The following is a 27,581-nucleotide window of genomic DNA, read 5'->3' as shown; positions in this document are numbered from 1 at the left end:
GGGACTGGATTCAATATCGGTGTTAGATCATTTGGCGGCCGGTTCAGAATAGGTGCGAACTTTTGACATTTTTCACACTTTTTAACATAAGAAGAAGCATCCTCATTCATTGCTGGCCAATAATATCCTCTTCTCATTATTTCCCTTGAAAGAGCTCGTGCCCCTAGGTGATTTCCGCAAGTTCCCTCATGGATCTCTTCTATTAACCTTGCAGATTCTTCTGCCGTTATGCACCTTTGTAATGGGAATGAGAACCCTCTTTTATAAAGTTGGCCTTGGTATATTATAAACCATACGCTATCTTTTCTAATTTTTCGAGCTTCTTCTTTTTCTATCGGCAAAGCCCCTGTCAACAGGTATGCTAGGATTTTGTCATACCATTGATCCCCTAGTTGAATACAATGAACGGCCTTTGCCGACTCGTCTATTCTTCTATGCTTTAGAACCTCTACCATAACAGTTCTCTCCAAGTCATTAAAACTTGAACTGGCTAGCTTTGCTAGAGCATCAGCCTGCGAATTTTGTGCTCTCGGCACCAATTGAACTTCGAAATATTGCAGTTGGGCTGTAAGCTCATTTATTTTTTTTCTAGATATTTTACCATTGCCAGTTCTCTTGCTTCGTATTCCCCACAAAACTGACTGGAAACCAATTGCGAGTCAGTTTTGAGAATTAACCTTTTTGCATCTGCCGCTATGGAAAGTTGAATGCCTGCTATTGCTGCTTCATATTCAGCTTCATTATTTGTTGCTTTGAACTTGAACTTCAAAGCATACTAAAAAATTTCTCCATCTGGGGCTGTTATCACAATACCGGCTCCAGATCCTACTAAAGTTGCTGAACCATCTACAGATACCTGTCATGTCCCCAATTCTTCCTCCTCATCATTGTAAGAGGTTTCCACGAAAAAATCCGATAAGGCTTGTGCTTTTATTGATACTCTGGGCTTGTAATACAACTCGTACTCTGAAAACTCAACAACCCACTTCAATAACCTTCCCGATGTATCCATTTTTTGCAGTGATTTTTCTAATGGATGATTCGTAAGGATTTCTATCGGATGTGCATCAAAATAAGGTCGTAATTTTCTAGCGGCGATAACAACAGTGTAGGGAATAATTTCAAGCTTTAATCCCACTAGCTTGAACCCCACTGTGATCATACACTAAAGTACGGTGGCGTCCAAAAGGGAAGAAGATAGAGCAAAAGAGTCGCCAACAAGTTTTAGGAACTTGTAAACCGTTCACAGGGTGAAGGTTACACCCCTTAACGATCCAAGAGATCGTCAACTCCATAAGGTCTAGAACCAAATAAGGGTTCGGGGATGAAGGTACAAATCCAACCTAAAAGAGATTGAACCTGCCCTAATAATAGGCCTCTACTTTATTATGATCGTATTCATGTGCGCTTTCTAATTAACATGTAATCAATAGGTTACCCTAAACCTGTTTATCTATGTTGGTTGAATTTAATGCACAAATGAATCTATTATTGGCGATCACTTGAAATTATAATCACAATTAACCCTAACAAGATTAATAATTATCTTATTAAGCGTGATTACAAGTACCAATTCCCTTTAAACATGCATAAAAGGCGTGATCAAGCAATAACAAAATATCATCAAGCAACATAATAAATAATCAATATCATGAATAATAATTAATAATCATAATTATGTTCATGTTAATATTAAAGCATAATAATAGCAAGATCCTAGGCATGATACTAACAAGATTAATAACAAACCCTAGCATGTCACTAAGCAATAAAAATCAAATCTTTAACCCTAACATGATACTAACAATCATAAATATTAGGAAGAATGTAGGAAGCATCGCAACAATCATATTTAATATTAAAATTTCCCTAGACATGACACTAGGAATATCATAATAACAATGTAAACATGATTTCTACATCATAATATCAATTAAAACTTACTTTGATGCCTCGTACCTCTTTCTAATAACAAAATACACGCGTTAGTAACTTTAAGGAAAATAATAAACAAAACAATTAAATTAAATAATTGAAATAGAGATTTGGGACCAAACCCTCAAAAATTAAACCTTTCACGTCTAGGGCGAAGGCAACTTCGAATATGGCTAGGTGTTTCTAGATCTAATGAATGCGGAATTTTGTATGTAAAAAACAAAGTTTAGAGAAAGAATTAAGGAAAGAGGGAGCGATTAGAAAACAGATTGTAGATGAGAACTTGTGAATGAGGAGAATTGGTGAATGTTGATGATTGATGATTGAAAACGGAGTTTTTAATACGATATTAATAGAGAAAAACAGCCAAAAAGATAAAATAAACAAAACAGAGTCTGACGCACAAAAAACAGAGTTGGCGCAAACCCTGGCTAATTGGCGTCAGGCACCAACACTAGCGCCAGGCGCCAATGGCTAACGTCAGGCCTGGTTCCAGGCGCCAAAGCCTTGGGTCAGGCGCCAAGCCTATTTTCAACTCGTTTTCGAAAATCAGATAAGTTTGCCGTATTGGAGGATAAAATCATATAATTTCCTCGAAAATGCTATTTGATTTTAATTAAAACTCTGAAAAGTCAACAAAAGTCAATTTATCAATGCTAATTGAATTAGGAATGAAAAGAACCTTCTAGAAGATTCTAGAAGACTAAAACCATTCCTAATTGCATTAGGAATGATAAATCATATTAGGCCCTCCCCTAGATCATTGGGCCGTACATAAAGCTCAAACCGGGCCCAGTTTGTTAAATTGGCCATAACTTCCTCAATATTCATCGGAATTGGGCTTATAATATATCGTTGGAAAGGTATTTGCAAGCCCCATCCAACTACACTACTATTGGACCCATATCATGGACCAACCAAACTGGATTGGCTGTTTTCTTAAAATAAGTTTTAAAAAACAGAGAGAAGAGAAAAGAAATTAAAACTATCCGTAACACTAGACTTTCCACACTTTCACTTCATTCGATTATGATTCGACGTGAAAGGTACTCATCATTGGGTTTGGTTTTGGGGAGACACAAATAGGTGTCTACAAACAGCAAATGCCATTTTTTCTATCACCAGATATCGTCGCTCAGCAGCATTAAGAACATGGCTGACAAAGTATATCGGCATTTGTTGCTTGGCTATTTCAACTAGCAGGAATGAGGCTACTGTTTTTGGTGACGCCGATATGTACAATTGTAAGTATTCTCCCGGCTCTGGTCGTGCTACTGTCGGGAGAGACTTCAAATGGTTTCTTACCATTTCTAAGGCATCTGCCTGATCTTTTCCCCATTCAAATGACTTGTTCTGTCGCAAAACCACAAAAAACGGGAGTGCTTTGTCTGCTGATTTGCTAATGAAGCGCGTTAAGGCTGCCATTCTTCCTGTTAATCTCCGGATGTCTCGAATTGACTTAGGTTGCTTCATTTCAAGAAGAGCATTAACCTTATCAGGATTTGCATCAATGCCTCGTTCACTAACCATGAAACCTAAAAACTTTCCAGATCGAACTCCAAAAACACATTTTTCCGGATTGAGTTTCATTTGATATTGCCGCAAAGTTGCAAAAGTTTCTTTCAAATCATCTATGTGATCTTTTTTCACCTTGCTTTTTACTATCGTATCATCTACATATACTTCCACATTACGACCTTTTTTATTTGCAAAAATTTTATCAACCAGCTTTTGATATGTTGCACCGGCATTCTTTAGGCCAAACGGCATTGCCTTATAGCAGTATACCCTGGCATCTATTATAAAAGCTGTTTTAGGCCTATCTGCTTCATGAAGACTAACCTGATGATATCCGGAGAATGCATCTAAGAAGCTTAACATCTCATGGCCAGAAGTTGAATCTACCAATCTGTCTATCCGAGGCAGCGGATAACAGTCCTTTGGGCAAGCTTTATTTAAATCTGTGAAGTCCACGCACATCCGCCATTTCCTAGTCGGCTTCCTGACCATTATGACAATTGCTAACCATTCTGGATAAGTGCATGGTTCTATAAATCCTGTCGTTAACAGTTTGTTGACTTCTGCTTGAATGGCTTCAATTTTTTCTGTTGAGAAATTGCGCTTTTTATGCCTTACCAGTCTAAACCTCCGATCCACATTAAGCTTATGCTCCATTACCTCCGGATGTATGCATGGCATATCATTTGCAGAGAAGGCAAACACATCCGCATTCTCCCTTAATAAACTGATCAGATTACACCTCATCTCAACATCCATGTCGGCCCTAACCTTAACTGTCTGATTTGGGTTCCCCGGTTGGAGCTCCACCTGTACTGTCTCACCTCCTGGCGACGGCCTCGGCGCAGTTTTCGGCTTAGAGAAAAAATTCTCCATGGATAAATCTCGCACTGTTGGCTCTCTTGCTCGCTTCGGGTTGCTCGGTACTTCTCCTTTCTGCCCTGGATTTTTCAGTGCCGTGACATAGCATAATTTTGCCATCACCTGTCCGCCATGTACCTTTTCTACAACCCCTCTATTTGACACATAAGCAATAGTTAAATGGTAAGTTGATACCACTGCCTGTATGTCGTGAATTATCGGCCTTCCAACAATTCCATTATATGCCGATGGTACATCCACTACCAAAAATTCAGCCATCGCATCTCTTGCCGTTATACCATCTCCGAACCTAATAGGGAGAACTATACTCCCTTCAGGCTTTACTGTCGAACCATTAAACCCAGTCACCGGATAAGATACCGGCGTTAAATATTGTCGGCCTATCATCAACTCATTAAAGGCCTGAATAAACAAAATATTCGCTGAACTTCCTCCGTCAACTAGAACTCTCTTCACATCAGCTCCATTGATTTTTGTTATCAATACGAGGGGATCATCATGAGGAAAAACTATTCCTTATGCATCTTCTTTGGTGAAAATTACATCTGGACTTTCAGACGGTTGTGGGAGATCAACAACATCTAGTGCATTAACAATGTGCCGATGTTCCGATAGGTGCTTTCGTGCTCCACTTATCGTCCCTCCGTGAACTGGTCCACCGGTTATTACATCGACTCTTTTTCCAGTGGACGACGGTGGTTGCCCACCTTCACCTTGTCGGCTCACTTTCCCTTGTCTTTCTGGCCGGAACTCTATCTGCTGGCGCTCTGGCTGCCGGTATTGCTGGTGTTGGCTTTACCCAGAGTGCAACCGATATTGAGTGAGATGCCCCCTTCTTATTAATTCTTCAATATTATCTTTCAACTGCACACAGTCTTCAGTGTAGTGCCCCACATCTCGGTGGAACATACAATATTTCTTGGTATCCCTTCCTTTCGCTTTCATCGGCATGGGCCTCACCCATCCTTCTCGGTTTTGATTTACTGAATATATTGCAGCCCTCGGTGCATTCAGAGGTGTATACGAATTATATCGCATTGGTGCCTTGGTTCCTCTAACCTCTTGGCGGCTTCCTCCCCTTGTTGCGGTAGGATTCCTCGGCCTTACAACTCCTGAAGATCCCCCTTCAGACATCGGTTGAATCCTATCGGTAGAACTAACTCGGCTGCTTGTTTTCATCAATTCTTCACTCTTAATATAATTATGAGCTTTGTTGAAAGCTACAGCTAATGTTGGCTGATTTTTTCGAGTTAAATATCTTTTAAATTCTGAATCATTCAGGCCATTCATTAGCGCCATGACTGCTATCTCCTGCTGCAATCTCGGAATCGTATTGGCTTCATTATTAAACCTCCTTATGTAATCCCTTAGAGATTCATCTGCCTTCTGAGTAACGGCCATTAACTCTCCAGAAGTTCTCTGCCGAACACTGTTACTAACATACTGCCCCACAAACATTTCGGCTAATTGTTGGAAATTGTGGATTGCTCCATTCTCAAGATTATTAAACCAATCGGCTGCTGCTCCAACCAGAGTGGTAGGAAATACTTTACACCAAACGGCATCGGAATTGGTGTATAAAATCATGTGACCCTCATATGAGGTCATGTATCTACCTGGATCTCCTCTTCCATCATACCGACATGTCGGCATTTTGATTTTTTCCATCGATTGATCAAGGATGCTCTGCGCAAATGGTGATGCCCTCAACTGAACTACTCTTCGCACCATTCCTTGCTGATAAGTCCCCGTACTTTCATCCTGACCTGAGGATTGAATCTCTGATTCTCTAGGGGTCTGCTGGGATCTTATCGGTGACCCTTCATGTCGGCGTCTTTGTGAACTTCCGGTCTGGTTAAATTGATTGCCATGAGCTGTAAAAGGCATCCCTCCTCCATCTTGGGTTGCTCCTACCTCTTTTTTTTTTTTTTACTCATAGCGGTCATTACTCTTGCGGTCGTTTCCAGCTCTTCTGATGTAAACCCAGCCATAGGGTCTGCATCCGCTCCAGTATGCCCTTCAGGAGTTAACGGCATATGAAATTCGTTACCCTCCAAAGTATGAGTTTCATCCTCAATCTGAATTTCTAGATTAGGCATTTTTTCTCCTTTTTTTTTTTACACTATTATTGTTTCTTTTTTATATCAGAAGGTATGAGTCTCTTCTAGGCAATAGAAGCTATTAAGTAGTTTCCCCTCCTTCTAGCGCCAATTGTTTCTGCAGGAATCCAATGACCCGACTCCAAGATCCGAAGCTCGAGTGTATAACCCGTTCTGCTCCTATCGGCCAAATAAGAACCTACACACATGGAAGAGATTAGCTGGCCCCGGGGTGAATCCGGGGATAACCACTCCGAAGATTAAGTTAGCAAGTGTTTATAGAAAGAAGAGAGAGAGAGAGAGTGTAATAAATGTTACCTTATTTATGAGGTAAAACCAGATTATTTATAGGTTAATTAAGTGACGGGTGGCAACTTAATAGGCAAAGTAGTTTTTGCCACGTGTCAAACGTGAGAGCGACACGTGTCAGCTGCTTACATGCCGATATGTATTCTTTATACACAAATGCCGATATTAACAAGAATTATTAATGGGTCGGATTCAAATAGTATATCGGCCTGTCATGCCATATCGGCCTATTAATGTAACCGTTACCGTTATATGAATATTTCCCCATACAGGAATAATATTGGTTACTGCAATATATTTCATGGGGGTGATAGATGGAAGACATGGATACATTTTCGGGATAGAAGAATGGTGACCTGAATTAATTTTCGGGGGATATTAAAGGGTATTGGATTACTTTAGGGGGCAAAGGATACTGGATTTCTTTAGGGCTTAAATTAATTTTGTTGGTTGGCTTGCTGATCAAAATGTATTCATGGAATGGGGTGGAGTGGTATTAGTCTAAAATCATTCTAAAATTAATTAAAAATACTTTGCCGCAAAAATGTAAAATTACTAGGTACATGGCTAGATTGCCTATATATACACATTTGTTTTTAAAAAGGTCAGAATTATGATCATGCTATAGTATTCCAATCTAATTTGTACACAAGTACATTTATATACCTTCTCATCAATAGGTTAACTTCAAATAAAAGGCTTACATGGTATAACATGAACTAGTATCTCAACTATTATAATTTCAATATTTAAGAGTTAATGAAAAAGTTAAGATGATCCCCTACCCTTAAACACAGATATCATGGGATAAAAATCTTACTCGTCTTTCATTAACCAAAACTAGATATGCCGTATACATATCAATATATCATTCACCAAAAGGAGGAACGTTTTATTTACCACCCTTCTAACCACTCACCTAATCCCACTCTATCAACCAATTTGGGAAGAAATCCCCAAATTCAGAAATACATCTCCAATAATTCAAGATTGTGATTACTCCAAAAATTAATTTTAATTTCATAAATAAAATCAATTTCAAAAAAATCCATTAAATTGAATAAAATTTTGGAATCCGGGCCCACAATTCTTCATAAAAATAGGGTTTATGCTTTTTCTTTATTTTCTCTCACTTCACTTGCCCATACTTTCCAGTCTTACACTCGCACTCACTCCAATTCTCACTGCAAACACTTTCTCTCTCCTCTCGCCGGTGCTTCATCGGCGATTTTTTTTCCGGCGAACCTCTCTTTGCTGCTGCATTTGTCCGATCGTCGGATAATTCGAAGGTGACGTACGATTCTGACGTTTCCTTCTCTCTTTCTTCCTCTTTTTGTCTTTTTTCCTTTGTTGTGATTGTTGATGATGTTGTTTTTGAATTATTTTGCTGATTTTTTGTGATTATTTTTTATTGGTTAATTTCTCGTAATTTTGTGGGTTTTTTTTTAGTGATTTTTCTTGAAATTTCTACGTATCTACGCATGTTCATGAGAGTTGTGCTATAAATTGGAGTAAATTGCTGGTTTTCTGTTGTAAATTGTGTGCTAGGGTTTATGTTTGTGATGAGTTTCGTTCTATTTTATTGTTTTTTTTTTTTGTTTATTTAACATTCTTTTCTTTTGAAATGATGTTTGTATGATTTTTTGGTTTGATTTTGTGTGTAATTTATTTTTATTTATGATATTTGTATGATTGTTTGTATAACATTTATTTCTATGTTTGTATAATGATGTGTAATTTAAGTTTGTATAATTAATTTTTGGTTTGATTTTGATTGTATAATTTATTGTCTAATGCTTGAATCATGCTAATGTGATGCATGTGATTTTGGAAGGCTGTATAAGGAAGGGTTGTTTGATGGATGAATATTAGGGATTATGTCCAGTTGTAGGAGTATTCTTGATTCGATTTGCAAGGAAATGTATATATAGACATGAATGTTTCGATTAAGCATATAAAAATTTTATGCCCTTACTCCGCCTCCCTTGTTCATTTTGACCTGACAAATTTGTTGGCATTGTTTTTGAAGTTGTAGAAAATAATTCTTGATGATGGTGTTTTTGTGTTGGTCAATGGTACAATGTATTTGCTGATGGCTTGATATTTACCAAGAAGTTTTGAGGGATCACTTATTGTCTGTTCTAACGTGCCCTAGTGGGAGCAATGTCGTCTTGTAAATGTCTAAGTTCAGGGAGTGGGTATTTTTAGCTGTGTAGAATGGATCCTTAGGTCATTTCTTTTACAGCGAATGAATACCAGATCTTACAGTTATGTGGTGTAATTCTTAGCAGCCGGTAGGAATTAGTATTGGAATATAAATTCTTACTGCTTCTGTGTTTTGATTTTTTCTTTTCTACTTTCCATTTAGAAGTGGTGTAATGTGTAATTGTTGGCGATATTGTTTGCACCTTTCCTTTTCATGATTAAATATTATAATTGTGGGCAATTCTTTGGTGTTCTGTTATGTTAGGACTACACAAATGCAATTTGTGACTATTTTTGGCTTTGATTTATCTTCTAGATAAAATACATATTCTTAATGCTGGTTTCCTGGCAATGAGGTCATTGGGAAAATGGATTATCGAGCTATATGCTAATAAGTTTAATCCTGTTACTGTCATTATCTGTGAAGTGTCAATATGGATGGGTGTGGGCAATCATGATGTTTACCTCTATTTTAACTATCATATGAAGTTTTTTTGTCAAATACTTTTACTGCTTAACATTCTCATAGACTACTTGCTGACCATCCTGTGTACATTAAAATATTAAATGAAGATGCTTTTTTCAGCCATTGGCTAGTATGTTCAACTGTGGCAACTATTTTAGCTCATCAATGTGCTTTCTATGAAAGCGATGGGAATACAAGTTATTGTCGTATTTGGACTTTAAAGTTCTTCCACTCTTGTTTGATACTTAAACTTATTTTTGTCAACTCTTTTCTTTCTTTGGTGAAATTTGGTTATAAACTGATATGCGTTGTTCATGTCAAAATTATCTGGCTCCCTTTCTTTAATCGGGTTAGAGATCCTCTTAATCGGGTTAGAGATCCTCTTATAGTCTGATGAGTTTCCGTCTTTTAAGAGTTTGTTATGTAGAACTGGTGGATTCACTATTGATTGCTTTATGATTGTTGAGGCCTACATTGTGTCCTGCATTGTGTTTATTCACTTGTGTATAAATTGCTGATTGAGAATTATTGGACAGAAAACTGAAGATATGAGTTCAAGAAAGGGCGTTGATAATTTGAGCAAGGCTGTTAATGATATCAGCCTCGAATCTTCTGAGGATGGGGCCTGGGAGGATGTCATCCGGAAGCCAAAGAAATTTGGAAAGGGAAGACCATGGGTCCAACCAAACCCCCCACCAAAAGCATGGGGTCAGCCTGATACTGCTCATAGACTAGGCATACGTAGCTGTAATGCCCCAAACAAGAATTGGTCTGTGAAAAGTGGATCCTCTCAACCAAGAGAGGAGGAGGTCGTTGATGAAAAAGAGGAGGTGGTTGATGATTCAAAGGAGAAGGCACATAATGATTCAGAAAATGAAGTGTACTCTGATGATGATGATTATCTTTTGAGTGATGGTTCTGATGATGATGAAGGACCGCAAACTCATGATTCGATGAAGAACCATAAGATGTTGAAGAAGTTTTTCGAAATTGTGGATGCACTGACCATCGAAGAAATAAATGAACCTGAACGGCAATGGCATTGTCCTGCATGCCATGGTGGTCCTGGCGCTATTGATTGGTATAAGGGTCTCCAGCCTTTAATGGCGCATGCTAGGACAAAGGGCTCTCTAAGAGTCAAGCTCCATCGAACATTTGCAGATATATTGGATGAGGAGCTTCGGAGAAAAGGAACTTCTGTGGTGCCTGCTGGAGAATCATATGCTCAGTGGGAGGGTTTGAAGCAAGAGGTGAAAGATCATGACATTGTCTGGCCTCCTATGGTTATGATCATGAACACATGGCTGGACACTGATGACAATGATAAGGTATGCATTTATGTTTATTTATATTTTTAATTATACATTCGTTAATTGGTCTTGTAATTTCTATGTATATCTGAAACCTCACATATATTTACCATAATATGTACTGACATCCCTTGTGGATCTGTAGGCTGCAGTTTTTTCAGTTTGTTAATTTGTTGTTTGTTTTGTTCAGTGGACTGGGATGGGAAATCCGGAGCTCTTAGAGTACTTCAAGGGCTATGCAGCAGTACGAGCTAAACACTCATACGGCCCTAAGGGGCATCGTGGTTTCAGCGTCCTGATATTTGAGAGCTCGGCTATGGGCTTTGTGGAAGCAGAGCGACTTCACAGGCACTTCCAACAACAGGGAACTGGGAGAAGTGCATGGGATAATAGTAGAAAAGCTCTATTTTATGCTGGAGGAAAGCGCCAACTATATGGCTTTTTTGCCAAGAAGGATGACCTTGACGAATTTAACAAGCATTCTCAAGGTTTCTTTCTATCTCCTTTAATATGATAATTTGTTATAGCTATGTATGCTGTACATCCACGCTTGCAAGTTATACATGCCATATATTGTAGTCTTGACTTGAGTTCCTGTGAAACCTCTTTGTTTAGCCCAATGACCCAATCAGTGGCAGAATTTGCTTTGTGTACGTCTTTGTTATACTATGTTTTGGACTGTGAGTGATAACAAAATTAAAGGGACTGTTGAAATTCAAGTCTATTTGGTTTTTGCCATATGGTATTATGTTTGGATATTGTCTTTTCCTTGCAAATCTGGATCCAGGGCAAATGTTCTGTTTGGGATTCTAAATCATTTGGAATTGGATTTACTGAATCTTATGTACTCATTTAAGAAGGCCATCTCTCTGAATTTCCTGTTTTCTTTCCAAATAGTAGTCATTTCCAAGTCCCACATCATCTTGCTTCCACCATTTGCCTTTTCCTCAAAACCCTACCATTGATGGCCATTAGCCCTTGCTGCCCTCTACCATTGAATGTTGGATTTCGTTCTCTCTCCCTCAATTGCTCATTAGTCATAACTTCATCCATTTCTGTCACTGGTCTTTTTAAAATTTTCAGAACGGCACCAATGATGGATTTTTTCCCTTCTCTGTGCTTTTGCCATTCCACCATCATTGCCAACTTCGCAGCTTTCTAATTTTTCTAAAGCTAATTTTCTCTATGTATTAAAAAGCAATGGCTGTTGGCCATCCAACTTTGCTAATACTCTCTTTCTCCGCTTTTCTGTCCTGTAAAGGGAAATAATAATAATAATATTGTTTTTTCTAACAGATGTTTAGGAATCGTTTTGAATTTAAATTTAAATTTAAATAGCTGAAATGAAGCATTTGGAATGAATAATTGTTTCCCAAACACAACCTTAATTATGTATTTGATATGTTCTTTTTCTGTCGAGATTAGGAAAACAAAGACTGAAGTATGAGATTAGGTCATACCAGGAGATGGTAGTTGTTCCCTTGAAGCAGATGAGTGAGGATAATCAACAACTCACTTGGTTTAAGAATAAATCTGCCCAATATCAACGGCAAAAGAAGGCGAATGAGGAAATTGTTAACATTCTTTCTGAAAAGCTCAGGAAAACAATGGAGGAAAATCGGATTGTGAGACAGAGAACAAAAGAACAGCATGAGGAGAACAAAGAAGAGGTACCACAGTGTCTTTTTTTTTATTTTTATTTATTTATTTTTTTTAAATAATGTTTTTTTTACAGTAAGTATTGAAGGTTTACTGAATTACGCTCTAATATGTCTGGCACTTTCATACTTATGGTCATATGAACACGATTCAATTTTTATCAAGTAAGCACTATAATTCTTTTCCTTCTTGCAGATGGATTTTCAAGAGCAGTTCTTTAATGATCAGATTCAGAAAATTCATGAAGCAACAAATGTGAAGGAGGACCAGTTTGAAAAGCTTCAGCAGGAGGAGCGGAAGAAGATTGAAGATTTGAAGACAGTAGCCTCAAACACAGAGGATGGAAGGCGCAGGTAATGATCTCACTTTAGGTTAATTTTGAGTATCATTTGCAGTCTTGCTTTGCGTCACACAGTTGATTATCAAGATACTACATGTGCAATTGATATGATTATATTGTTCTTTCGTCAATCATCTGTCCAGGCTATGATGTAATTTGGAGCCTGTTTATTTTTATTGTGACTTTGCCTTGTTACTATCGTATCGACATGCATATTGCAGATATGTAGTAGCATACATTTGTCAGCTTTCTTTTCCCTTCCATTTCAGGGCTGAGGAGGCGACCAAGTTTAAGGAGATGCAGAACCAAGAAATTGAGAAGTATTTGGCTGAGAGAGAGCAACTGGAACAGATTCACAGTGGGAAGAAGATTGAGATGAAAAAGAGGCATTGGGAGGAGGAGGTGGAGCTGGAGAGAGAATTTGATGCTGCCTTGACCAAGCTGATGAACAAGTATGCTCCTCACCCCACGGAAGCTGGTGCTATTGCATAACTCTGGTGTTCTTAGTAATTATCTGAAAACAGTCGCAGAGCATGGAAGAAAAACATTTTAGTTTAAGACTTTAACAAAGTAGTCGTGGTTGATGTCTGAGTTTTGTGTATGGAATGATGAACTGACCTAAATAGAGATGACCTATTATGATTATGTAAATAGCCTGGGATGACCAAAGTAATTTCGAAATCCATGTTAATCCAACTTTGGTGCTAGGGGGAAACCATATTTTCTACCTGTAATATTTCTTCTGCTTCCCTTGATCACTATGAAACTTGGATTCCTATTTTCAGCAATGTGGAATCGCGTGGGTTTTTATTGCTATGCTCTATTCTACAAGTTTCTGTCCCTTTTAGTTTTTATGTTGATTTGATGACTTTTGTTGTGTGAGGTGATTTGAAGTGCAAAGGTAAGACTGTAGTCTTGTTATCGTTTTACAGAAATCCTTATATGTCTTTAAAATGCCATATTCTGGACTTCAGCAATTACTCCCTTTACATCCAGGAAATCATGGTTAATAAACAGGAAGGATACAGACAACTGGAGAGTAGACACTTATGTGAATTTTTTCATGTTTCTTTTTTCATAACAGGTTTGATATGTCAACCGATATAACTCGTTTGTTAATTTATGGATGATCGAATTACTGAAATTACGTAGCTTATCTGACCTGTCTTCATGTAGCTTATCTCACTTTTGTTTTGACTCTTTAACTTATACAGACATCACATTAAGACCAATGCAGGGAAGGAGTTGATTTTTATTGTATCTCTGCATTATGCATGTACTGTATTCTGTATAAGAACGAGTATGTTAATCATACAATCATTAAGTATTATTGTGCATTATCTTGTTTACGAGTTTATAATTAGAGTAGATCAATGGGTTGTGTCAAACCAAATTTGGGCAGATGTTGTGATCAAAGTATTCGTGTTTCAAAACGGCAAGAGTTTTTAATAGAAAGTTAATAAAGTTGGTTTATCACAGTAAGGAAAGCACACGATCTGAAAAAACACACATGATCATGAAGATGATGAGTTGCAGTCTTGCAGAGCTGGTAGTTCCGCCATCTTTGGTTCCGGTATTTATTTTTCTTTTCTCTTGTTTCCCGTTCAATTTTGATTTTCAAACCAATAAATGTGCGACACATGACAAACTAGAAAAATTAAATAAAAAAAAATAAAAAATAACCTTTTCATCAAGTTGTTGGTTTTTGGGACCGAAGAGAGAGAACGTATGTGAAAGTTGGGAATATTGTAGAATACTCGAATTTTGGAATTATTTAAGGTAAATTGGACAAACTTGAAATTATTAAAATGAATTTTTCCTATAAATTAAATTTTATCACGAAATACTTTCTAAATTAATGAAAAAAAATTGATGCATTTGATTTTTTTAATGATAAATTAGGGCTCGTTTATTTAATTAAGCCCGATTCCCGTTCAAAATTGAACTTAAACTCGAAGTGTAAATGAATATATTCGTGAACAAAGCTTGAATAAGACAAATTCTTAATGAGTCCAGTTTGAATAAGATTTTTAAAAGCCCGTTCAAGCTCGGAATTGTTCAACCCCGAATAATTCTTATCAAGATTAGCTCGAACAGATTAAAACTCGACTCAACACGGATCGTTTACAGCCCTACTTGTGTTAAACCAAATTTGGCTAAATTTGAGAGTTTTGTGTTTAAAAAAAGCAACAGTTCTGTAGTGAAAAAAGGAAAAAAAAAAAATAAATAAATAAATAAAGGCAACAGTGACAGTGTGAGCTGAACGAGCACCAAGAAGATGATGAGTTGCAGAGTTTGTAGTTCCGCCATCTTTCATTCTGGTATTCCTTCTTCTTTTCTCTTGTTTTCCCCCTTTCAATTTCAATTTCAATTTCAATTTCGATTTTATTCTCGGCATAATCGAATTCATAAAGTTGTTGATAACCGTGAATCGTTTCTTCAATCAGTTTCTGAACAATCCAAATTAGGGTTTTCTGATCTTAAATCCCCCCTTTCAATCTTCAATCGTATGATTAATTTGCGTCCTCTTCCTTCTCTTATCCAATTTACTTAGCTTTTTAACGCCATTTCCAAATTGAAACACCTTGAACCTCATTCCACCATTATCTCTCTCTTCCGGAAGATTGAATTACTTGGTATTTCACATGATATGCTTTCTTTAAGTGTTCTTGCTAATTGCTACTGCCATTTGGGCAGAGTTGATTTCGGCTTTTCTCTACTTGGTAAAATCATTAAGCTTGGTTATCCCCTTGATTGTGTCATTCTTAACACCTTAATTAATGGCTTTATTCACTCTGATAAGCTCCCCCAAGCTGCTCATTTGTTGAATCAAATTCTCAAGCTTGGTTTCCAACCCGACTTAATTATGTATAGTACTATTGTCAAAGGGCTTTGTAGGATTGGCGACAATGCGTCTGCTCTTACTTTTGTTAACAAAATGCAATGTGGATCTCATTTTAAGACCGACATTGTTTTATACAACACTATTATTGATAGTCTTTGTAAGGACAGGTTGTTACAACAGGCCCTGGACCTGTTCTCCTCCATGAAAACTGAGGGCATTAAACCCGATGTTGTCACTTATACTTCCTTGATTCGAGGCCTCTAAAATTCCGGCTGTGGGGATGAGGCTCAGCGTGTGTTGACTGAGATGTTAGAGAGCAACATAGCACCTAATGTTGTGACCTACAACATGCTGGTTGACATGTTTTGTAAAGATGGTTGTGTTGATCAAGCTCAGTCCATTCTAAAGCACATGATTGAGATGGGTGTGACTCCTGACATCATTACTTATAATGCATTACTGGATGGATATTGTTTGTGCGGTCAGATGGAGGATGCAGAGAACCTACTCGTTCTCATGGATGAAAATGGTTGTGAGCCTAATCTTGTCAGTTTCAGCACTATGATTAATGGATATTGTAAGGCTAAAAGCATTGACAAGGCCCTTAACATTTTCCAAGAGATGTTTCGGAAAGATATAGCACCTAATGTTGTTACCTATAGCACTCTTATTGATGGACTGTGCAAAGCCAATAGAATCCCAAATGCACGTAAATTGTTCAAGGAAATGCTAGCTGCCGGAGTTACTCCAAATGTTGTCACCTATGCCTCCTTGCTTGACAGCCTTTGCAAAAGTGCGCAACTTGATGAGGCAGTGAAATTGCTTGAAGAAATGGAGGATAATGGTGTTAAGCCTGGAATTTCCATCTACAATATCCTGATGAACAACTTGTGTGAGGCTGGACAACTTGAAGATGCGGCAAATTTCTTCTCCGATCTCGTATCAAAGGGTCTGCAACCTTCTGTAAAAACATACAATATAATGATCAAAGGCTTCTGTAAGAAAGGGTTCCTGAGTGAAGTTGCTCAAGTGTTGAGGATTATGGAGGAAGATGTTTGCCCCCCTGATGATCGAACCTATAATACGATAATCAGAGGTTATATACTCAATAATGACTTGTCAAATGCTATATACTATAGTGATCTTATGGTTGGAAAAGGATTTGAAGCTGATGCAAACACTTTGTCATTGTTTGTTGGCCTCTTGTCTTCTGATAACTTAAGTGACTCAAACAAGGACCTGCTACAGAAGTTTATCAGCTAAATTTCAGTTAAGTATGCAAAGATTTTGGACTTTGGTTATTAGAGTGTTTTTCTAAGAATTGTATCTATGAACCTACTGATTGTATTTTTGATAAACAGATTATGGTAGTACCTCATCAACTTTGCTGTGTCCTCCATAAGGTCCTGAAAGAATTGGAGGATAATGGTGTTAAGCCAAATGTTGTCATCTACAATATCCTAATAGACAACTTGTGTGAGGCTGGACAACTTGAAGATGCAGCAAAGTTCTTTTCAGATCTTGTAACAAAAGGTCTGCAACCTGATGTTAAAACATACAATATACTGGTCAAAGGCTTCTGCAAGAAAGGGATGATGAGTGAAGCTGGTCAAGTGTTGAGGATAATGGAGGAAGATGGTTGCCCCCCTGATGATCGAACCTATAATACGGTCATCAGAGGTTATATTCTGAGTAATGACTTATCTAATGCATTATACTATCATGATATAATGGTTGGCAAGGGATTTAAAGCTGATGCAGACACTTTCTCATTATTTGTTGGCCTCTTGTCATCTGAAAATTTAAGTGACTCAAAGAAGGACCTGCTTCAGAAGTTTATCAGTTAAGTTGCAGTTAAGATGTATGCAAAGCTTTTATAGTGCTCTTCCAAGTGTTGTATCTAAGGAGTTTGTATTTTTGTAAAACGAATGATGGTAGTACCACACCAATTTTGTCCTTCAGAAGAACCTGAAGGTAATTGGTGGCATAATTGAAAAGCTGTTGTGTTGTGAATTATTCTTAAGTTTGATGCTTCATTTATGTCTAAAATTATTTGCGTAATTTTTTCTTTAAGTTTAACTTATTAAAGTTGCACATGTCTTTCTTGTCCACAACTGAAGCACTTGTGGAATATATGCCATGTAGTTCGTCCTCAGACTGAAGCTGTTTGTTATGTTGGTAAGAAAAAAAGCATATTGCAATCCTTCAAACATTTATGTAAATAAGAGTGCTCTTTCTTATGGTGCTGCTGGGTTATATACTGGAGAAGGGATGTTGCCTGGCTGTTTAAATCCTGTTTCTGGGGCTACTTCATGCAAAATGGGGGTGAAGAATGGTGGGCTGGAAATGTATATCAGAAACTGATTCTTTTGATATTAATGATGATGATGAGGAGCAGTCAGAATTCGAAGTCAATGAACTGGTGTCTAGATCATCTGGAGAGTCTATCAGGAGAATGAGTGAGAAATCATTGAATAAGGAAGTTAAGTTTGGCCGTCAGCAGACATCCAAGTTACCTAAAGATGAAAAGAAAAGGGTAATAGACTAATAGTAGGCATTACAGATATTGCTTGATAATTTTCAATGGTTTTGCCTGGTTATCTCTATGAAATTTAATGTTTGAAATTGTTTTTTTTCCTGTGGCATCCTAGCATCCCATATTTGGGGTGATTGAAAATATAATGATCTGATTTTTTTTTTTTTTTTTGAAACAGATCTGAAATTGTTGAGCAAATAATGGTTGTCTTTGTTATATTCTTGTATCCCTTTGATTTTCATGGTAATCTGTCTTGGTTACATGATGTATGTAAGGATTAATAAATATGTATAAAGACTTGGGGATTTTAGGCTTGTAATTCTCTTGTTTTCATGGAGAAGATGAGGTATCTACATGGATGTTCTTTGGATTTGTTGATAAAGCCCTTTTTATCTATTATGTTAGCATAATGCCGTACATTGTTGTATGCCGCTTATTTTGTTCTCAAGGGGCATTTTTCTCACACAGTTTATTATTCTCATCATCTCCTGGATATTTGTCAATTGCAACCTAATAATCAAAGAATTTGCTTGTTTTGACCTCAGGGTGAAGGACTTTTCAAAGCTCGTGAAATTTCACTTCACTTCAAAGCCTAAGGTTGATACATGTGCCTCTGAGAGAGAACATTTGATGAAAATCCATGAAGAGAAACTTAAGATGAAGAAATGGCACTAGGAAGAAGAAGAATTGGAGAAGCAATTTGCTGCTGCTCTGAGATGCTTCTTGACTCAGATTTAGATGCTTCTTATCACCTTAGATGAGTATTTCCATCTGTTAAGTGCTTGCACTTCTGTTATGGTTGCTGCTGATATAAAAGTGATCACAGTTAAAAACTGATGGCAGAACAGAATATGGTGAAGCAGTAGAAATCGGTTTTCCTGCTTTTTCAAGGCTGGGCATCCCAACATTCCTAAGAATTTCCGGCTTTAAGATTCTTCCTCATTCGTTTGACTGTTTCTCACAAATGATTCAGTCACAGCCACATTAAATAATAGATTAACATAGTTATGGTCTCAAAACTCCAACAGTTAGTGGTAAAACATAATGTTAATAACATATTCACTTTAAATAATTCAATACCAATTCAAAATATGAATGGTCATTGCACCAGTTAACACAAAGAGTCAGTGAGTCACCAGTTAATGTCAAATTGGCTATTCAACAAGTTTAAGGTTGAAATTATATATTGTGGAGAGGTAGCAGAATTTCAGGCTACAAAGTTAGCACTTAGCTGAGCCTGAACCAATTTAAACATCAGCAATTTATGGGAACTGGAGAATTTGACAGAAGAGTTAAAAAGACAGATAAACAGCAAACAAGTCTCCGCAACTTTTGCCTTTGCCATATTGATAAAACTATACAAGTGAAAAATCAAGAACACTCCAGAAGCATATTTACTAAATCTTGCAAAAGTATCTAGGCAAAACTGTCGAATTCACACAGTAGAAGTAAAACTATATCTTATCTGCATCCAGACACTTCTGGTTTTCATTATTGGCATGGTAAGTATATCTAAAGCTAAATGTATTTTGTGGAAAATAGATCACTTTCGACACCAATTAAGATGCTTCTCTTAAACTCTAAAATGCAGAAATCGTAGAAGAAAACAATTATTTTTCTGTATCCAGATGCTGCTTCATCTTTTGACATAGTATATTTAATGCTTAGTAAATAATTCTTGTAGAAAATGCTTCAGGCCTTTAGCCCATATTCTCACCTGGCACATTATTTGAATGACAAGGCTTATTATTAACATAGAAATTTCCTATTTTGCTACTAACAAACTCAACTAAAGAACAATGTCTTATTTGAGGCACATGTTTTAGACTTCCTCTGCTTTTTGAGAAATAGCAAACTCTTTATTCCCTGATCAAGGGAGGAAATTCATTAATAGCTTAAACTTTAACCTTTGTGAGTCCACCCCGGTCTCACTCACTTGAAGGAAAGCGTTAGCTACACTGCTTTTTTTAATATTAGTTAGTTGCTCACCTTTTTGCCTTCATTGATGCAAGGATGAACTCTTAAGTCCCCCTTTCTTGGACATTGCTTGTATTTCGTCAATTAAATGGTTAAGATTAGAATAGGAGGACCCGCCTTGAGCGATACTTCTCTTTGCTGCTTGTGATATATTATCCATTGATCTGCACAGTTCTTTCTTCTTCTCATCCATTACCTCATTGATCATCTTCTCCACTATTGATCTATTACATGTATCCTTCATATCTAATCCAATTCCCCAGACTTGACTGACAAACCTGCTGTTCACTTGCTGATCAGAAAAATAAGGCCAACAAAGCATTGGCACCCCTGCTATTATGCTCTCTAGAGTCGAGTTCCACCCACTGTGGGTCAAGAACCCTCCAATGGCTCGGTGAGCTAAGACCTCATCTTGTGGAGCCCATTTCACCTTGTATCCTCTCTTCTTGGTTCCCTCCAAGAGGTCTTCTGGAATTGGACCGTCTAGGCTAATTGTGATGATGTCAGGCCTTACTACCCACAGGAAGTACTTCTTACTCTGCACTAGACCAGCCCAAAGTTCCATGAGTTGCTCAGATGTGAAGGTAGTTGTGCTGCCGAAGCTTACATAGATGACAGACTTGTCCGGCTTTTGGTCCAACCATGATGTGCAACTTTTATCCACTTCCCACAGGGTACTAGATGAATTGTTGGACAGTGGTGTTTCCTCCTTGCCAAGTCTATATTTTAGGTGTGCATGTAGTGGTCCGATGGGGTAAACCCGTGAGCATTGTGATCGGATTTGAGACAAAATTGGACCCTCCAAATCCTCAAATGTATTGAGAATGAGAAATTGGGCCTGCTTCATTTGCTGTACCTCTCTCATCAAATATTGTTTAAGATCGTCGCAGGAGGACTTGTCTTTGCCTCGGCAGAAGCTGGGAAGATCACGGCAGCGAAGAAAGTCTTCCATCCCTGGTACATTACATACTAGTTGATCCATTTCTTCGTTCTCTGTCATGGAACGAAAACAAAGACAGGAGTTACCAGCAGATAATTTTACAAAATTAAAAACTGGTAATATATGTTTGTGCTTTATGACGAAATTCCCACACTCTATCATGCTAAAACCTGAACTTCTATATGTTTGGTGTCTTATTAGTTTTAGTTCTTCTGGAATGGTGACCTTTTCATGGCTTCATTATGCTGATTTAAACTCTGGTCTTTTTCTTATTCTGCATTTCTGCTTAATAACAGGCGACTAGAAACTATTGGATTTGAATACCATTTTGTACTTACAGTTTGTTACTGTATTTTGTTCAGGAAGTTTGTAAGTTTCTCAGCTAGCCTCATAGCTTATACATTTTGGTATTCTAATTCCTGAGTTTTTCATAATCTAAACAAGAGTAATTACAAGTGCCCAAGTAATGAAGCTTTTTGCACATAAGCATACTTGTTTCTTATTTGTATCTATGCATAAGTATCTGCCTGTCTATTCATAGTTGCAGCATTCCATTTAAACTGAATTAAACCTATATAATGTTGGTACTATCACTATAGAACACCTGAACACTCTCAGTCTTGTGCACGGTTTTATGAGGTGTTGATTATGTTTGGCAAAGCTCACTTGCTCAAGGTTTAAAACTGAGTATCGTGAGCTTTCTTTACTTTGTGAACTTGCCTAGTGTGCTTCTCTTGTGAGCTCTTCTGGTTAATTGCTGGTTTATTAACACCTTAATTAGTACTCCGTAGTTAAAGTCTGTTAAGGCTACAAAACAATCAATTGATTCTTATGTGAAACTTCTTATTCCTGTATTATTTGGCTTAATAAACTGATGGGACGTGCTTAGAAGGGAATTTGAAAGGAGGGTGGAAACATTTTTAAGGTAATTGCTTGCTTATTCCTTCCACCCCTTCCCCGCTCTCAGCCCTCGTTGCCCCCTTCACCCTTACCATTATCATCTAGAGCTGATCAAAGTTAGCCCTGCCCGATTTTGGGCAGATTTTTCCAAGACGGGCTTGGGAATGTGTTTTTATGCACTTTTAAATGATTTTTTTTTTTGCCAGGTCCGAACAGCCCGCACGATCCGCCCATTTTGAACGGGTTTGTGCACTTGGTTTTCCAACCTAAAATATGACCCGAACCCGGCCCGGCCCACCCCCACAATAATCACCTCTATCATCATCCTAAATCAAGCGTAAATGTGTTCATGATTATAGGTTCATTGTTATACTAGTAGATAAGATATTATATTTGTAAACTAAAAGCTCTTAAAAGTCAGAGAATATAGATATATATGCATACCTTTGAAAGGTACTTCTCCTGCTTCAATGAGCTGTGGAATGCAGAAATAAGACAAATTACCACATGCACTGGAACACCTGAATGCAATAACAGGTACCTCAGCTTCTTTTGCTAAATCATAAGCAAAGCTCAACCAACCATCTATGATGAAACATGTAACCTTATCTGTTTCTGATGTTCCAAACAGAAGCTCTCTTATAAGGGGTTCAGCCCTTGGTGCCATCCCCTCAACCATTGCCTTCAAGATTTTCATGATATCAACGTTACTAGTCTGTGGCAGAGGTTGGTTTTGGGGTGGCCAACCATCAGGTAAGGTCTTAAACGCGAAACCCGGGTAGCGGGAAAAACGGGCTTCAATGTTGGTGTTTTGGGTGAGAAGTTGGTGGTTGTGGTTTGTATTCAGGAAAGTCACCTGCAGTTCAGCAAGACAAAGAAGTTCAGCAAGGTGTAGCATAGGGGTTACATGGCCTTGTACAGGTAGTGGAAAGATGAGGACATGAGGTGTAGGTGAAGATTGGTGCTCCAATTTTGCCATCAGAATTTGGGCTTGGAATTGAGATTAGAATTCTGAGGTATAGCTGAGAAACTGATGCAAGTACTATAAATACTTATTTAATACAAAAATTGGTGACACTTGTGAGTAAAGGTGTCAATTCGAGTACTCGGGTCATATTTGATGAGATCGGATTGGGTGCATTTTTAATAATGTTGGGATGAATTTTAAAATAGGAAAAATTGTCCAGAATAATCCCGCCTTTCGCTCATCCGCCCAAAATAATCCCACCTTTCGATTATTTTTTAATAATCCGACCTTTATACCTATTCCGCTTTAAATGGTCCTAACCGGTCATCAAACTTGTTATTACAAGTTGCAATTTTTCCTTTAAAATACATACTCCGTAGTAATATTAACGCTATTAGCTGTTTTACCTCCTCCCAAAAAAAATAAAATTGAGTGTATTGCTTGTTGTCTTCTACACTAGCTATGAATTATCATCACATAAGTACACAACATGCATCACGAGTTCACAACATGGAGTAATATGCTGATTTTTTTTTTTTTTTTACAGCCGCTAATTCCTGAGGTTATGGACTTATGTCTTATACTCTTATGGTGGTGATGATGATAAAGTCACGTGAGAATGACCAATCAACGCTGGATTTCGTAGTCAACTTTGAGATTCCGGCAACTGGTATGTTCTTGCACAAAATTTGTTTTAGAAGATAGTTTATTATAATAAAAAAAAAATTAAAAAAAGTAGTTTCTAGCAAAATTTCCAAAAAAAATTCATGGTGTAACAATAATTGTGTATAGTACCAAAATGGCTACTTTATATCTGTATTGATATTTTAATGAGTCAATTTCTCCAAATTTTGATGACTTATGGCTTCTTTGGTTAATCTTTACTTTGCTTCTCTGAATTTATTTGATCTGGTCTAATGACTCTATTCTGACCAAATTTTGACCTTAAATGTACGATAATTTATAAAGAAAAATGTATCAAGAAGGGTCTTATTAGATTTGTAATAATGTGTATTTTATTAATATGTAATTTTCATGAAAAAATTAAAGATTTTAGCGATAAAAAAAACTGCACATAAAATGATGATTTTATCTAAACTTATTTTTTCTGAAATAAGTAAAAATAAGTTGAACTAAACAAGGCCTGAATTGTATCCTTTTGTCATTAATATATTTTATATAAAAAAAATGAGTGGAGTTTAACCATATAGAACAAAATAGATAAAAGATAAAATAATACTCATAATAAAGAAGAGCTTGGGTGAGTGTAAAAAAAAAGTGGATAAAATGGAAGAAATTTGAGTGATAATGGTATGTACACTAAAATATTCCCGTTTGTTCCTAATATTTTGTCCCATTTTGACTATTTGTGATCTCAAAGCGAGTTTTAAAACGATTTCATATCCATTTTTATACGTGTAAAATTATAAAAATCAAGACATTAATAAAATATACTCTGTACAATGAGACTAATCTAAGATTCCACTTTTTTATAAAATACGTGGGGTGTTTGGAATGTGGGATTATGAGGTAGGAATAGAATTATTAATCCCAAGTCTCCATAATCCCATGTTTGTTTGATGAGAATTAGTTTAGGAAGTGGTAATAAGCTTGGGAATATTTACCCTCTATTTCCACCGTTTTATTACCTACCTATTTTATTACCTAGGGAGGTAAGTAATAAAATGGTAGGTGCTCTCTAACTATGTAAAAGACATAATTGCCCTCAACTTAATAATGCATATCAAATTTGAGTATTTGAGATTTAAGAGAATAAGGATAAAATTATAATTTCGGCCTTTAATCATAATTTTATTTCAAGTTATATGCCAAACCAGAGATTGGGAATATTTGACAAACTCCCACTTATCAATTCTCATTCCCATCCCCACTTCCACTTTATATTTTCCAAATTCTCATTTCCACTTGCCAAACGCCCCATTTGAGTATTTTAAGATTAAAATTTTTGGTGAGAAATAACAATTACAGACCAAAGTTGAAGGAGAAGCAAAAGCAAGAGAGAAATGGCAGGATTGAAGAAGATGATTCCTAAAGCTTCAGCTTGCTTTATTAATGGCGGTATTACTCTTTCTCGATCTTTTACCAATACCAGGTTTCGTGATTCTCACTTGTTTCTACATTCTGTTAGAGATCATTGCAAATTAGGGTTTCAAGACCTCAAATCCCCCCTTTCTCTATTTAATCAAATGATTAGTTTGCGCCCTCTTCCTTCTGTTGTTTATTTCAATCAACTTTTCACCGCCATTTCCAAATTGAAACGCCTTGAATCTCATTCCACCATTATCTCTCTCTTCAGGCAGCTTGAATTGTATGGTATTAAACCCGATATGCATTCTATTGGTGTTCTTGCTAATTGCTACTGTCATTTGGGCAAAATTGATTTCGGATTCTCTCTCCTTGCTAAAAGACTTAAGCTTGGTTATCCTCTTAATTCTGTCATTTTTAATACCTTAATTAATGGTTATATCCACTCCGATAAGCTCCCCCAAGCTGCTCATTTGTTGAATCAAATTGTCAAGCTTGGTTTCCAACCCGACTTAATTATGTATAGTATTATTGTCAAAGGACTTTGTAGGATTGGCGACAATGCGTCTGCTCTCACTTTGCTTAACAAAATGCAATCTCAGTCTCATTTTAAGCCTGACATTGTCTTATTGATAGTCTTTGTAAGGACAGGTTGTTACAACAGGCCCTAGACCTGTTCTCCTCTATGAAAACCGAGGGCATTAAACCCGATGTTGTCACTTATAATTCCTTGATTCGAGGCCTCTACAATTCCGGCTGTGGGGATGAGGCTCAGCGTGTGTTGACTGAGATGTTAGAGAGCAACATTGCACCAGATGTTCAGACCTACAGCATGCTGGTTGACATGTTTTGTAAAGATGGTTGTGTTGATCAAGCTCAGTCCATTCTAAAGCACATGATTGAGATAAGTGTGACTCCTAACATCATTACTTATAATGCGTTACTGGATGGATATTGTTTGCGTGGTCAGATGGAAGATGCAGAGAACCTACTCGTTCTCATGGATGAAAATGGTTGGGAGCCTGACCTTTTCAGTTTCAGCACTATGATTAATGGATATTGCAAGGCTAAAAACATTGACAAGGCCCTTAACATTTTCCAAGAGATATTTCGGAAAGATATAACACCTAATGTTGTTACCTATAGCACTCTTATTGATGGACTGTGCAAAGCCAATAGAATCCCAAATGCACGTAAACTGTTCAAGGAAATGCTAGCTGCCGGAGTTACTCCAAATGTTGTCACCTATTCCTCCTTGCTTGACAGCCTTTGCAAAAGTGCGCAACTTGATGAGGCAGTGAAATTGCTTGAAGAAATGGAGGATAATGGTGTTAAGCCAAATGTTGTCATCTACAATATCCTAATAGACAACTTGTGTGAGTCTGGAAAACTTGAAGATGCAGCAAAGTTCTTTTCAGATCTTGTAACAAAAGGTCTGCAACCTGATGTTAAAACATACAATATACTGGTCAAAGGCTTCTGCAAGAAAGGGATGATGAGTGAAGCTGGTCAAGTGTTGAGGATAATGGAGGAAGATGGTTGCCCCCCTGATGATCGAACCTATAATACGATAATCAGAGGTTATATACTCAACAATGACTTATCAAATGCATTATACTATCGTGATCTTATGGTTGGCAAGGGATTTGAAGCTGATGCAGACACTTTGTCATTGTTTGTTGGTCTATTGCCTTCTGATAACTCATGTGACTCAAAGAAGGACCTGCTTCAGAAGTTTATTAGCTGAATTTTAGTTAAAATGCATGCGAAGATTTTGGACCTTCAATATGTTTCTGCTGAGAAAGTTGAGATGGAGTAGGATGCTCCTAGACAATCTATGAATAACAGACCGTTGTTAGCTCCATTTGGCATGTTTCTTGTGAGCTTTGGTGCAGAGATCACCAAAGAACAATGGTATCTTGTTTGTATCCAGATGCTTTACAACTTGGTTTGGTAAGAATTTCTGAACTTTAATATATATTATGGTCCTTTTGTTTATTGTTAACAATGTAATGCCCTGTGAGTTCGCATTGGATTTTTTAGCTTGTAAGAAAAAAGTGCATATGAAAAAAAAAAATGTAAATGTGATAGAATGTAGTGAACCTTATTCTTTTTAGTGAAATGAATTAAGTAAAAAATGAATAAAAGAGAATTATTGCCAATTGTGGATATGGGCAAACTAAAGTTGAATACGGAGTATGTTGTTTGATGATTTTGCTTGTTTTGAATGAAGGATTGAAGGGTGAAGGAAGTTGCAAAGCTCATTAAATTCCACATCACTTCAAAGCCTCAGGTTGATATATGTGTGATGTGCCTCTGCTAGACAAAAGTTGATCAAATCCATGAACAATAATTGGAGAAGTAATTTGCTGCTTCTCTGAGATGTTTTGTGGAAAAACAGACCACTCTTGACTCAGATTCAGATGCTTCCAATGAACTCTGATGCAGAAATCACAGAACTAGTATTATACCTTGTCTGCATCCAGACACTTAATGTCTTCATCTATTGGTATGGTAAGTATATCTAGAATTAATTGTATTTTGTGGAATAATAGAGCACTTTCGACACCAATTTAGACACTTTTTCTTGAACTCTGAGATGTGGAAAACTGGAAATCATAAATGCCGCTTCATCTTTTGGCATGAT

The 27,581-nt window shown here is 37.1% G+C and overlaps 5 protein-coding genes across 5 annotated transcripts; 4 read left to right on the top strand and 1 right to left on the bottom strand.

Annotated features, from left to right (window-relative positions):
* Positions 1–7,880: 7,880 nt before the first annotated feature.
* On the top strand, positions 7,881–13,539 carry LOC145628739 (protein SUPPRESSOR OF GENE SILENCING 3-like). The gene is made up of 6 exons (XM_081681125.1): positions 7,881–8,032; positions 9,951–10,742; positions 10,915–11,212; positions 12,150–12,394; positions 12,579–12,736; positions 12,993–13,539. Exons 2-6 carry the CDS (start codon positions 9,963–9,965, stop codon positions 13,213–13,215), a joined length of 1,704 nt encoding a protein of 567 aa, XP_081537251.1. The 5' UTR covers positions 7,881–8,032; positions 9,951–9,962; the 3' UTR covers positions 13,216–13,539.
* Positions 13,540–14,925: 1,386 nt separating this feature from the next.
* LOC145628740 (uncharacterized) lies at positions 14,926–16,831 on the top strand. Its single transcript, XM_081681126.1, has 2 exons — positions 14,926–15,044; positions 15,736–16,831. Exon 2 carries the CDS (start codon positions 15,875–15,877, stop codon positions 16,829–16,831), a length of 957 nt encoding a protein of 318 aa, XP_081537252.1. The 5' UTR covers positions 14,926–15,044; positions 15,736–15,874.
* Positions 16,703–17,591, top strand: LOC145628741 (uncharacterized). Its single transcript, XM_081681127.1, has 2 exons — positions 16,703–16,837; positions 16,930–17,591. The coding sequence occupies exon 2, from the start codon at positions 16,933–16,935 to the stop codon at positions 17,413–17,415; it is 483 nt and encodes a 160-aa protein (XP_081537253.1). The 5' UTR covers positions 16,703–16,837; positions 16,930–16,932; the 3' UTR covers positions 17,416–17,591.
* Positions 17,592–19,758: 2,167 nt separating this feature from the next.
* On the bottom strand, positions 19,759–22,968 carry LOC145626476 (7-deoxyloganetic acid glucosyltransferase-like). The gene is made up of 2 exons (XM_081678910.1): positions 22,366–22,968; positions 19,759–21,074 (listed from the first exon to the last, which is right to left on the bottom strand). Exons 1-2 carry the CDS (start codon positions 22,898–22,900, stop codon positions 20,104–20,106), a joined length of 1,506 nt encoding a protein of 501 aa, XP_081535036.1. The 5' UTR covers positions 22,901–22,968; the 3' UTR covers positions 19,759–20,103.
* Positions 22,969–24,747: 1,779 nt separating this feature from the next.
* Positions 24,748–27,567, top strand: LOC145627540 (uncharacterized). The gene is made up of 3 exons (XM_081679918.1): positions 24,748–25,499; positions 25,571–26,887; positions 27,168–27,567. Exons 1-2 carry the CDS (start codon positions 24,913–24,915, stop codon positions 26,679–26,681), a joined length of 1,698 nt encoding a protein of 565 aa, XP_081536044.1. The 5' UTR covers positions 24,748–24,912; the 3' UTR covers positions 26,682–26,887; positions 27,168–27,567.
* Positions 27,568–27,581: the final 14 nt, after the last annotated feature.

This window comes from Chenopodium album, chromosome 4 (genome assembly GCF_948465745.1).
Source record: "Chenopodium album chromosome 4, dcCheAlbu1.1, whole genome shotgun sequence".
Classification (NCBI taxonomy): domain Eukaryota; kingdom Viridiplantae; phylum Streptophyta; class Magnoliopsida; order Caryophyllales; family Amaranthaceae; genus Chenopodium; species Chenopodium album.
This window is presented reverse-complemented; position numbering and strand designations above follow the sequence as displayed.

Bases quoted from the DNA above. Each gene is read 5' to 3' on its own strand.
- LOC145628741 (XM_081681127.1), top strand. From the start codon at position 16,933: ATGGTAGTACCTCATCAACTTTGCTGTGTCCTCCATAAGGTCCTGAAA.
- LOC145628740 (XM_081681126.1), top strand. From the start codon at position 15,875: ATGTTAGAGAGCAACATAGCACCTAATGTTGTGACCTACAACATGCTG.
- LOC145627540 (XM_081679918.1), top strand. From the start codon at position 24,913: ATGGCAGGATTGAAGAAGATGATTCCTAAAGCTTCAGCTTGCTTTATT. The intron at 25,500-25,570 runs GTCTGCTCTCAC...TCTTATTGATAG, and splicing joins TGTAGGATTGGCGACAATGC to TCTTTGTAAGGACAGGTTGT.
- LOC145628739 (XM_081681125.1), top strand. From the start codon at position 9,963: ATGAGTTCAAGAAAGGGCGTTGATAATTTGAGCAAGGCTGTTAATGAT. The intron at 12,395-12,578 runs GTACCACAGTGT...TCCTTCTTGCAG, and splicing joins ATGAGGAGAACAAAGAAGAG to ATGGATTTTCAAGAGCAGTT. The intron at 12,737-12,992 runs GTAATGATCTCA...CTTCCATTTCAG, and splicing joins ACAGAGGATGGAAGGCGCAG to GGCTGAGGAGGCGACCAAGT.
- LOC145626476 (XM_081678910.1), bottom strand. From the start codon at position 22,900: ATGGCAAAATTGGAGCACCAATCTTCACCTACACCTCATGTCCTCATC. The intron at 21,075-22,365 runs GTATGCATATAT...GTTCCATGACAG, and splicing joins AGGAGAAGTACCTTTCAAAG to AGAACGAAGAAATGGATCAA.